At 46.1% G+C, this 12,728-nt stretch overlaps 1 protein-coding gene across 1 annotated transcript; it reads left to right on the top strand.

Annotated features, from left to right (window-relative positions):
* The first annotated feature begins 1,036 nt into the window (after positions 1–1,036).
* LOC103826997 (transmembrane protein 178B-like) lies at positions 1,037–12,430 on the top strand. The gene is made up of 4 exons (XM_050975339.1): positions 1,037–1,424; positions 8,181–8,294; positions 9,514–9,651; positions 10,791–12,430. Exons 1-4 carry the CDS (start codon positions 1,043–1,045, stop codon positions 11,033–11,035), a joined length of 879 nt encoding a protein of 292 aa, XP_050831296.1. The 5' UTR covers positions 1,037–1,042; the 3' UTR covers positions 11,036–12,430.
* The last annotated feature ends 298 nt before the right edge of the window (positions 12,431–12,728 follow it).

Below are 12,728 nucleotides of genomic sequence, written 5' to 3'. Positions count from 1 at the left end.
TGCATGTTTCCACCAGGCAGAGTGCTCAGGGGAGATAAGCAGTACTCTCTGCTGGGCCGTGTTGCTGGGAGAAGTGCTGGGGAGGGTGTTTAGATTGTGCTCAGTGTGGCCGAGACACCAAGAAGTGACAAGGGGAAGGTGGTGGCAGGGAGGAAGGATCAGAATCTTCTGCACTTGAGCATTTGTTCCTGGGAACCTATTAAAACTACTTTTAACAAAAAAAAAAAAAAAAAAAAAAAAAGAAATAAAAAGAAACCCAAAGCTAAGGATTTCAAAACTAGACATTAAATTAGTAGTTAGGCATAGCATGCCACTAGATCTTTTTATCTGGAGGCCAGAATTGATGAGACGATGCTCTAACAACTGGCTTTGGGGACTGACTGGTAGTGCTGCAGCTGGAGGAACAAGCCCTATACAACAAGTGGAATCAGAGGGATTTTGTGCCCCTATAAATGCTGCATTTAACTAATGGCTTGGATTTAATCTGCTTCTCATTGCATAAAATAGATGGACATTCTTCAGGCCTTATTTTCCATTAACTGATAATGAAGGGTGGAGAAGTCATAATCCAAAAGCCAACAAATGATTTTGCGGGTAGCGTTTGCATTTCGTGTACATTTGAAAAACTGCTGGCTCCCGCGGCCTGAGCAGGGCTGGTCTTTGCCCTTCTGCCCTGGGCAAGCCAGCGGGATGGGCGACTGCCAGGCCAGAGGAGGCCGCGGAAAGGCTCGGAGGGTCCGTTCACCCCTTCCTCCGGTTATCCATCCCCCGGCAGCTGCCCGCGGCCATCCCCGCACCGCCCTGGCCACGGGCTCCGCCAAGGGAGGGGCCCTCGGTCCGCGGAGCAGGAGCCCGGCGCCGCGGCGGGGGCGGTTCGGGACCCCCGAGAGGCCGAGCCCGGCGGATGCCGCGCTACGGGACCGAGCGCGGCGCGGGGGGCGCGGGGGGCGCGGGCCCGTCCCTTCCGGGGGCGGTGCCGCGGGCGGTGGCCCCAGCCGGGCTGCAGGGAAGCGCCCGCCCCTGCCGCCCCCGGCGCGGTAAGATGGCGGCCGCGGCTCAGGCGCTGAGCGGTACCGGGCTGCTCCTGGCCGCCGCCGCCCTCGCCCTCCTGGCCGTGGCCATCGGCACCGACTCCTGGTACGAGACAGACGCGCGGCGGCACCGCGAGCGCTGTCGCGGCTTCGGCCACAAGCGCAGCGACCCGCCCGGCTCCATGTCGGCGCCCAGCTCGCACCTGCCGCTCCGCGCCCGACCCCCGCGGGCGCTCCTGCCCGGGCGTCCCCCGGCCCCCGCCCCGGCCGCCGCCGCTTCCGCCGCGCTGGATTCGCACTGCGGCCGCCGCTTCAACTCCACCGTCTCGGGGCTCTGGAGGCGCTGCCACCGCGCGGGCTATGAGCCGGACAGCGAGGAGCTCATCCGGAAAGGTGCGGGGGCGGGGGGCGGCGGCGGCCCCGCCGCTGTCCGTGGTGCTGAGCGCGGTGCCGCCGGGGCTGCGGGCGGGGCGGCGGCTGCCGCTGCCGGGGCGGGCGGGCGGGCGCGGATGGAGCCCGGCCGACCCCTGGCTCCCGGTGTCCCTGGCGTGCGGGAAGCGGCGAGCGCGGCGCTGACCCCATCCCGGGTCCTGTGCGCCTCCCTCTCTGCTAGAAATGCTGCAGTGCTGGGTGGGACCGCGTCCTCAGAGAGCCCCTCCGGGGGCCCAGTGCAGGGCCTGACTCTCTGTGGGCGTCCTCCTAACCCCGACACTTTCTTCTAATTGCGGGCTGAGAAACATGCAGTGTTGTTGATAGCACTGTGATTTTAGCAGCAAGGTGAAAGGGACCTGTTGTTCCCATTCTAGCATGAGGGAGCTCTCATTGCTGCAGTAGATTGCCAGGCTTTCATGGTGGCAGATGTCACTCAGGGCCCCCAGGGTGAAAGGAGAGAAAGCTATGGATCTGCTACTATTGTGGCACATGGTACAAAGCCAAGCAGGCCATGAGGTATAAATGAAAGTCCTGCATTTGATGGTACAAATATCATAGTGGGCTGACCCATGAAGTCAATGGGTTATGTATGGTTAATGATAAATAACAGGACTTCGTGTTCCAGCAGGTACATATTAGCACAGAGAGAGTAGGAGTTGGAGAAAGTGCTTCCATTGAGGCACAAAATGGAAATGCTATCTTAAGAAAGCGAGAGCAGTTCTTCAGCTTGGCTTCCAACTGTGACGCCAGTCCTGCACAGCAGAGCCTGGATGGACTGGCACTGTGAATTTCAGCTCGTCTTTGTCCATTCTTTCCAATGCACAGCAGTGACTCTTACTTCTTAAACTCTAAAGCTGTGTGCTTAGCTTCTTTCTCTGTTTATTCTCCTAGGATCCATTCTATGTAATTTCATTTTTATTTCCATGCTGAACTCCTTTCACCAAAAGGGAACTCATTAATTTCTTTCTATTAATTGTGGTTGTCATGTAAAATATTTATCTACTGTTTTTACTCACATCAAGCAAAATGCTTTAAGCTCCCACTGAGATTAGGTAAGATGGGGGAACAGGTGGGAAGAATACTAGGTTGGTCCTCAATACTTCTCTTTCTGAGGTATTTTCCCAACACCACAACAAGTCACATAGAGAGGCTAGAGTCTGCATTCTGTATGCAGGCCATTACAGGGTGGTGAATGGTCTTTCTCAGTGTTTGATGGGTAAAACTGGAAAGACTCTAAATTCAAAATGTTTCCTTTCTACTTTATTTCCTTTTCCCCCAGCTGTTCTAATAAAAGACTTTTCCTTTCCCTACAAAAAACATTGCCCCCCCCCTTATATTCTTTGCCTATTAGGTCTGCAGTTGCTACTGTAAAGATTTATGTGTCATCTTATAGAGGGAAATTATTAATAATAGTTCTTGTAGAATCAGATCTTTAAATAGATATGGCTCTTATCCCTTCTCCTGACCTGCTTTACTAGCAGCCTTTCCTCGTTCCCACTGTGTCTGTCTTTTCTCTGACAACTGTGATTAGGCAGCCTTTTCTGACTGATGGTCAGGTGTGGCTGCATCTGAGCTGTTCTCTGAAGCCTGATACCAGATCTGGTGCTTATGAAAAGGAAAAGCAGGTATTTTTTCCCCTGGTGTGACCTGAAGATTGCTCCTGTGCACTGCTGAAAGCCCTATTCCTCCTCAATTTGCATTAAGTTTTCAGCTAGCTCTTTGGTGATGTGTGATGCCTTTCTTTATTCCTAGTATTCCTTAATCTAGATATTTTTTATGGCCTTTTCGTGAAAGAGGAGTAAATTTGATTTTTTCCCACAGTTCTGTGGTAATTTTGGTTTGGGTTTATAGTCTCCATTTTTTTCTAGTCTCTCTGGAATAAGATTTCTTTCCTTTCTGCATCTCTCCTGAATTCTGAATAAATTACTTAAGTCCATAAATACACTTACTCATAATTCCATGGATTTCTAGTCCATCTAATCTACTGCTATTAATACAAAGCTGTTTCATGGAAACTTGCATAGTTGAGCATTGTAGCTAATGATGCATATACAAGCATCCATTTATATATCTGGAATATTAAAGCAAAATATATTCACTTCATGTATTTAAAAGGAGAAAACTAGTCAGAAAATGTAGTGCAAAACTGAGAGGTGGGAAATGTTTAAATGTAAGATGGGAATGATATGTGAGATTTTTCTTAAAATGCAAAATTACTATTTTGGAACTGTGAAAAAATACACAGTTTCATTTCAAAGATACAATTAAAAGGCAAAAGAAGAAACTATGTCAAAGATACATTAAAGGCAAAAGAAGAAACTATGTAAAAACCACATGGGAAAAATGGAGATTAGCAATAAGTAAGAGATAGAAGGCAAGGAACTGAACCACTTGGTGGGGAAACTGAGAGGATCTCTGTGCACATATGGGAGGTTCTCTGAGTGTAAGATCAGGAGCACTACACGTCATCTTGTAGAGCCTGTACTGTGTGGATTCCACATTCAGTAACTGATGCTACAACAACAACCATCTGCATGGACTTAAGTAGAAAGGTCCTGGAGGGATTCATTATATATTGTTTAGGGGCCTTCTCTACCTGTTAGTAGAGTAAATAAGTGTTGCTTACAAAATGGTGACAGTAGAAGATGATGAATTGGGAAAGATCCATTCTAACAAGCTGCTTTGGATGACTTGGTGGGCCCATTGAACAACGTGTGCTTTAACATCCCTAAACTGAAGGAATTAAAAAATAAAAGGTTCATCATTGTTGATAAACCAGGGATTTTATTGCTTTTCAGCCTTCCTCTGAAAAGTCTCTGGGGTGGGACTGTTACATCTCATATATACTGAAAAGTCTTCTTGGTACCACAATGTAGCTGAGAAAGTGAGGATAACCATTGGATGCTTAAGCAGAGGAACACACCAGTTTGGGGCCACAGTGAAGGCCTTGAGAGAAAACTGCTCAGTCCTGGTGTCTGTACTTCCCATTCTTTCTGACTGATGATAAGTGGGAAGAGTTACAAGATTGCCTGTGAGGTCTGTGGAGGATCTGTTATAGTGACATATTTAATAAACTTGATCTGTTTGGTCATGGTCCTTGGTAAGTATGTTCTGTCAGTGGGATCTGTAAGAGTTCCTGTGGAATTTTAAAGGAAGGTTGATTCATTTGATCTGGTGGCCCTTGGGTGACAGTGTGGACAGAGTGAATGCATGTCTGTGGTGCTCCTTACAATCCTGGGCAGAAATGGTAGGAAAATGCCAGGAAGCTTCAATGGCAATTGGTCTTGGGCCATGAAGGAGGGGAGGGCCAGGCCACATACGGTATTTAGTTGCTAACTGGCCGTGGCTGCTCGTGGGCAGTAGGGAGTCTCTCCCAGCTGTGTGAGAGTCAGACTGCTCTGATACTGGGCCACACAGCAGAATTGAAAATGAACCCCTCCATTTCTTCATAAACCTCTGGCATGTTGTGTAAAGAAAACCTGCATGTCTCAAAGTTGGACACAAAAACTAAACTGAAAATCAGGGTGTGCTAAGCCCAGGATTACAGACTGAATATATCCCAGCAGGGTTGGTGTTTCTGTGGTTTTGGCAGCTTAGGAACAAGGGGCCTGTGCTCTGCCTGGCTATCTGGCTAGTCTAGCAAGCATTGCCTGACCTTTCCCATCCTTGGTCTTCAATCAGGAGAAAGAACTCGTCCAGAGACACTTATACTCTTCCAAGGGCTGTGTGAGTTCCAAGGGGAACCTGGCTGCAGTTGAAATCCTGAGGGTTAAAAAAAACATGTTGAGAACAAGGTGTTAGAAACAATGTTGGCTGTGAGAAGGCACAGGAATGTAGCTGGGCCGTGAAAGTGTCAGTGTGACACTGCTGGATGCTGTTCATGTTTATTATTTAATCAAGAAAATGGTACATGCAGTGTGACTCTCACAGTGTTCTGTTAAAGCCCTTAGAAATGCTGGCATCAGGCTGTCCATCTAACCTTTTTCTTGGATGTGTGCTTTATGGCTAACTAATGACCTGGAGGAGGAAGAAGCACCTGCCTCCTTCTGTCCTGTATTCCCAATGTAGTTGGGTGCCAAAACAGACAACACACACTTGTTCACCACATGACTCTCTTCTATTCAAGCCCTTGCCTGAAGGCAAAAGTTTTAATTTTGGCAGGCTTTCTTAGGGTACTTGTCTGAGTGTGTTGTAAACAAAAAGGAAATCACTTTGCTAGCAGGTTTCTGAAATGGAGGGCAGGATGCTGTCCCTATTTTATAGACTGCAATTTCAGGTATGTAAGGCTCAGGTCCAAGGACTTACTGGAGTACCTTTGAAACACCTTTTCCTTAACAACAACTTTAGACTGCAAACCTGATTTTGATTTTTACTTTTTTTCTTGAGTACTTAGAGAACAAAGTGTTATATGACTTTAAATGCAGTCCTGTGGAGGGCATATTTGAGTGCATGGCATCTCTGCAAGTGAGACCTAGAGATTCACTCACAAAATGGGAAACACAGACTAGTGATGGCAAATGCAAAATCGAGGTTCTGAAGGTTGCCTGGGTGCTTGTTAAAATTTCCTGGGAGAAAGTGGCTTAGGTATCCAGCTGTGATCACACTCACTGCTTCTCCAAGTCTCTGACTCTCTTGCCTGCCTATTTCAACTTTTATTGAAGATCTGCAGAGAGAGGCCTCCCTTGTTTTGCCTATAGTGGCTCACATTAGAGTGGATCCAGCCTGTGCTCTGGGGAAAATGGAATCTTGTTGGAAAAACTACTTGTGCTGGTGTAATCAAAGGCTGTTACCAAGCCTATGGATTAGAGGTCAGCACTGAGCTAAAGCCGTGGAATCTGTGCACTCCTGAGCTTTTTTTTTTTTTTAATTTGCTGTTTTAATGAAATTTTATGTGCTAACTATATAAAATTAGCACTTTGATTTCTTGGGAAGAAAGGATTAGGAGTACAGGTTTTAAACCAGATATCCAAAAATTTCTAAATAACCAGTTTTGTATGGGAAGGTGGAGAGGTTTTGGTTTTAGTTTACATGTTAAACTCTTGGAATAATAAAGAGCCAATATTTTTCTTAGTGATGTCTTAAGCTGAGAAGTCCATAGCTTTGATCATAAGGGATGTATGTCTCTAGTTTTTGCTTTTTCTTTAATGAGCTATAAAAATAGTAATCCTTGCTCTTATTTAAAATGCTGCTTCATATGCACTACTTTTATGGTCAGGAAATGTAAGTGCATAAATAATACTTTTAATGAATGCAGAGCATTATAATCTGAAATCTGATGTCATTAGTTTGTTGTATTTACATATTTCTCAACAACACATGCAAATCGTGTCCATATTGAAATTGAGCTCAGTCAGCAGTCACAGGTGAAATTTGATTAGCTACTGTGATGTGTTGTATATGGCCCAAGTTCTTAACTCAGATGTCTGCAGCCTTTGCAAATGAACTGGCACTCTCTGACACTGGGTTGTCTTGCTGATCATTGGCCTTGTTCCTGAGGTAAGTGCAAGGAGGGAGAACTGCTCAGTAGGAGAGGGCCACTGTCTGCAGGTGAAGGGCAGCACCTCTGTGTACAGTGTGCAGCTGGAAGTGCTCTGTGGTGCTGGGGAAGCAGCAGGGAGCCACAGCAAGGGTGGTGAGAAGCACAGCTGAGAATTGGAGCCTGCTTGAAATGGGAGGAAATTCAGATCACCTTTCCCTCCCTGGCCTGATGGCTGGATTTGCCTGGGCCTCTCATTTGCAGCTTTTGATCTTGTGAAATCTTGAGGGGCTTCCTCTTTGCAGGTCCTTGCAGAAACCAGGTCAGTACAGTCCCAGTGAACATTGTTAGAGAACAAAATCAAGCTTCTCATTGCTGTGAGAGCCACAGAAAGCTCAATTCTTCTCCTGGGTTTTCTAGTGTCTTTTGCAAAACTGATCACTGAATCTGCAGCTCCTTGCTAGTGATTGTTCACCAGCTTAATTAGCTCACTGGCCAGTCGATTGTTTTTGAATGGTTCTTCTGCTCCAACATTCAAATAGCGGTAATGGCCCTGTAGCCACTGTTTAAGAGGAACTTTTTTTATTTAGCTCTTTTATCTTTCTGGTGGCTCTCTTCTACTCCATCATCCATGTTTGTCTCCTCCAGTTTCTAAATTAAAAAACCCTTTCAAGAAGAGCATGCTTGTAAGTTCACATTTACATCTGGGGTACACTTTTCTTAAAGCTATAATGGAAACATAGTATTCTACCTGGATACTACTGTTCATTGAAAGTAAAGCAAAGAGCCAATGACTATTGGAGTGAATTCAAAAGATTCTCCTATGCAGTTCACTTTCCAGCATTCATTCAAAATTTTCAAAGTGTTACAATTTTGTCTTCTTAGAGATAAAGCGGTCCTGTTGGTGCTTGGCCACATTCTTGTCTCCTTAGACATCCCAAAAAAGATCACAGCAGTTCCTCTAGAAAGCTTTTAGACATGTTTTTCCTGACTGTCATTACTGTTTAACTTCAGCTGTTGCTTCTTGGAGAGACACCTGGCTCCTGCTTAGCTGGTGTTTCTTTGTAGGTTCTCTCCTTCTAATCCCAAAGCCTTTGAAATAAACAGCTCTTTTTTGGCTACATTTGCCCTGTTACTGAATGAAGGCTTCCCCAGTGCGAGCCCTGCTGGGCTAGCCAACCCAGCAGCACGTGCAAGGCCAGGGGGCTTTCATGCTGTTTCACACTGATGTCTCTTCACAGGAGTTATTCAGCGCTGCACTGCTGTGAAGTACCACTACACCTCCAGCTCTCTGCCTCGCAACTTGCCCATCAACATCACCAACACCATCCGGCAGGATGAGTGGCACGCGCTCCGTAAGTAGCCCAGAGCAGGGCTCAGCAATGTTTGCATCACTAAATGCCTTAATGCAATGCCAGCTGAGGGCTCGGGATCACCTCATCCTAAGCATGGCCCTGGGCTCTAAGCATAGATACAGATTGATTAGTGAGGAAGTGCAAGCAGCCAACTGTATGATTGGAAAGAGACATGGGATTTGGAGGGGCTTAAAGCTGGGAATTCAGGAGTACAGATGTATGTAGTGAATTGCAAGGAGTTGTCATATTCTGGATCTGGGCACAGGCAGTTCCTAGCTGGCTTACAGCACAGGTGCTGCATCACTGTATGGATCCTGTTGCAATTTTCTGTGTGCACACCAGTGACCTGATGCAACCTCCTGGAGATCAGTTCTTTTAGGGAACATCTCAGTTTGTCTTTGCACCAGCACCTGGCCTACAAGCTGCCTCATGCCCAAGTCCTTCCCACACAGATAACTGAACTGTAGCCTGTGACTGAGAATGATTTAATCAGTTTTTTTTGCTCCCGCTTCTGTTTTTTGTTCTATTGCCCACATAATTCAACATAGCCCCTGTCATGTGAGACTGAGTGCCAAGGAAATCCTAGTTCAGCTGGAGACTGAACTTGGAGGAGACAAGAACAGCAATTTTACTATGGATAGCAATGGTACCCAAGCTTTTTTTTAGAGCGTGTTACTGGAGTTGTTCCCATAATATTGTATTGATCTGCTGTCTGCTTCTGTCCTCCCACTATTCCTCTTTTCAGTTCACACTGTGTGCCTCCCATACACTAATCCTTTTGTCCTCTCCAGTGTCCCCTCTTGATTCTTCTGTTTCTATTTTCAGCAGAAAATTTTCTCCCCCAACAAACTCTATCCCAAAGAAAGATGCCACAGAAAAAAAAAAAAAAAAAAAAAAAAAAAAGCTCTTGCATCTTGCAGTACTACCATGAGTTTGTGGTGCACCCTTTCTGTGCCACGCTGGGGAGCATTTGGCTGGTACTTTGGACAGAAATGCTCTCCAGTTACACAGTGCACAGCACAATGCAGCCATTTCACATGGATTCCCTTCATTTCAGTGTAATGGGCAAGCTACCTCCAAGAAGCTACGGAAGGAGAAGTCCATGGTTGAAGTATAAACTTTAGAACCAGTCAGTCCACATCTGGCCTCTGCACTGGCTGTTTTCTCTAGGTACTGCCATCTTCATGTCTTTTGTCTTGCTTTTCTCCTTTTCCTTCAGATCTGAGGAGGATGACAGCTGGCTTCATTGGCATGGCAGTCTCCATCATCCTGTTTGGGTGGATCATTGGTGTGCTGGGCTGCTGCAAACAGCAGGAGCTCATGCAGTACGTGGCTGGGCTGCTCTTCCTAATGGGAGGTGAGAGCCTTTCGCTTCTGCTCAGGTCTCCACATTCAGTATTGCTGCCTTGTAAAAATAAAAGTGACGTCAGCCCACCATAACTACATGAAGCAGTTACTTAGTGCAGCAAACTGTCAGCACAGTGCAGTTACTACTTCCAGCACTGGGCAGGACCTGTGCTTGCATGGGTACTGCATGTTTCTTAGTAGACCCTAATGTGTGTGTATGAGCCTTGTGCTCTAGAGAGCTGGTGTGTAGCCACGGGGATCATGTGCACAATGAGCACAGGCCTCTGGCTTGCTCCGAGTGTGCAACCTGTGGCTCCAGTCAGACAGCTTAGCCCAGTTTTCCTTAGGAATCATAACAAATAAACATAACTTAATGTAGAGCACCTTTCTGGTACTCAGAGATGCTTAGATCTTCATGTAATGATGAAGTTCAAGCCTGGGAGGACATTGGCCCAGTGATAAGGATGTGAGCTCACTGCTTGCCTGGGTTGTTACATCTGTTTGTTCTGCGTGGAAGCAGACTTTCTGTATGACCAAAGGTTTTTCTGAACTTTGGTTTTTCAACTTGAAAATGGGCAGTATAGACCTGGAGTCTAGTGTAGTAGTGTATATTAAACATACTGGTGTGCCTTGTGCCTTCTTGGGCTTTTTCTCCTCTATACAGTTGTTCAGTGAATGTGTAGCAGATGACAAAAATCTGGGCATGCTTTGTGGGCCTAGGGTGCAGTTGGCAGAAGTGTGGGTGAAAACCAAAAAGTGCTGCACTTTGCAGCCCTGGGATTCAGTGAGCTAATTACCTTTCATAGGAGAAACTGGCCAATTACTGTCTGGAATCTGATGACATTAGACACTGGAAGTAGTCTCAGGAGAATCAAAGAATGATGAACTATGACTGAGTTCAAAATTGCAATTAAAGGTGCTAAGGTAGTACTGGTTATTTGTGAAGCAAGGTATCCTGTAGTCCTACATATTTTCCCTTCTTTTTTTTTTCTCTGCCTTATAAGGAGAGTGCTGGTAGGACTGCAGAAAAAACCCCAAGGGTAATTCTTGATTCTGAAAATGCATGTCTTTGAAAATACTGAGGGAAAAACCAGAGCATAATTAACCTGTCTGAGGGCAGTGTAGAACCCTTTTGCTTTTCTCCTGCAGGCACTTGCTGTATCATCTCACTCTGCACATGCGTAGCTGGGATCAATTTTGAGCTGTCCCGCTATCCTCGCTACGTCTATGGGCTGCCAGAGGACATCAGTCATGGCTATGGCTGGTCCATGTTCTGTGCCTGGGGGGGCTTGGGCCTCACCCTGCTGGCTGGGTTCCTCTGCACTTTGGCCCCATCGCTCAACACCTCCCGGGCATCCGTACAAAAACCCAGACAAGAAAATGGGGCCGTGTGACCCCAGAGAGAGCGAGGAGAGACTCTGGAAAGCGCAGCCTGGGCAGAGCTGTGGGTTAACACCAGGAAGAGGTGGCATGTCAGCGTGTGGAGAGCAGTGCCAGAGCTGTCCAAATGCCAGCCCATGGGACGCTGCTACAGCCTCCAGTCGCAGACACGGACATTGCAAGTAACTCCAGGTTTGAATTATTGGCAACTTGATCATTGATGGTTTAAGGGGGACAGTTCTTTCAATTTGTTTTTCTTCTGTTTACAAGGGATTAAGTCCAAGATAGTGTCTTTTTTTGTGCTGTTTTTTGAACTGTACCTCCATGGTCCTGTTATTGTCCAGTTGTAAGGGATGTTTACGCACCAACTCTATTGCTGCAGGTCTGTGTAATTCAGACCCAATTTAGGGCAAGGAGCTAAGTAAAGTTGGCTTGAACACTTTTGCAACAGGCATGTCTAGTGTTGGCTCAGGCCATCCTTTCCCAAAAGAACCTTGATCTAAGCCGAGGTTTAGGCCAAAGAATTAGCCCATTCTTAGTATTAATTTATTTAAATCAGAAACCTGTGCTATTCCATGCTGTGGATTCAGCTATTTACTCACTAATCAATCTCTTTCCAAAAGGAGCTAGCTGTAACTTAGCAGCAAGACTCCAAGAAAACTCTTATGGACTCTGGGAAAGCAGAGGAAAGTTTTTCTCAGCTTCTTACACAGTGAAGGTTACTCATCTGGCTAACTAACATACCCTTGTTTTAGTGGGGAGATGTATGCCACATGCAGCTTTTAACTATTGCACCAGAGGTACATTTTCCAAAATGCGTCATAGTTTGAGCTGTCAGGATCAACTTTCACTTCTGAACTAACTTCTGGGTGCAACTCCTGCTCTGTGAAAGGAGATGAGTAATTCTCCCTGAGCTCAAATAACAGTACTGCTAAAATAGCAGATGTACAGCCCCATCTAACATTAGTGTCCAAAGGAACCACAGTGTATTTTCCTCAGGAACGTGTGGCTTCTGCCCCTTCCACTGTCAAATGCCCTGAGCGCAGCGTGTCAAGAACACGCACATTCTGCTGGAACAAGATTCCGCTCCAAAATGAGCACTAAGGACCTTGGTACCAGCACAAGTACTAGGGCTAACTCAGGAACATCAGCCAAAGTACTTTGGAGTGCATTTTTTCTTTCATCCATCTATTCTTTTTTTCCTTCTCACATCCCCACCCCTCTCCCAAGCGTCCAAAAACTGCACAGGTAAAGATGAGATGGCCAGCATTTGGAGATGTTTACATTGTATTTAAAATACAATCCAGTGGCATGTAAGATACTTAATGCTAAAGTCAGTGTATTTATGAAAAGTGTAATTTTTAAATGGAAGTTGTAATTCTCAACTGGCATTAAAAGTACTGAAAGACTTGCTCGGTGGATGAAACCTTGAATTCTTTATGACTAATGACCTGACTGATTCCTCAGAGAGCTCACATACACATACCAGCAACAGTGTTAAAGCTTCAAGAGTTAAGTGCAAGTGACAAAGTTAAAACATCATTCATGTGTGAATCATGTTCACACTTGCAAATTGAGTGTTCAAAAGTTTCAAACTCTAACCACGCTGCAGGCTGTTCACTGGCTGCACAGGCAAGAACAGGCGATGCTGTCTGAGCTGCAGGTCATCAATGTCACAGTACACTTACTGCAGTATAGCCTCTTGGT

The sequence above is a fragment of the Serinus canaria genome, chromosome 5 (assembly GCF_022539315.1).
Source record: "Serinus canaria isolate serCan28SL12 chromosome 5, serCan2020, whole genome shotgun sequence".
NCBI classification, from domain to species: domain Eukaryota; kingdom Metazoa; phylum Chordata; class Aves; order Passeriformes; family Fringillidae; genus Serinus; species Serinus canaria.
This window is presented reverse-complemented; position numbering and strand designations above follow the sequence as displayed.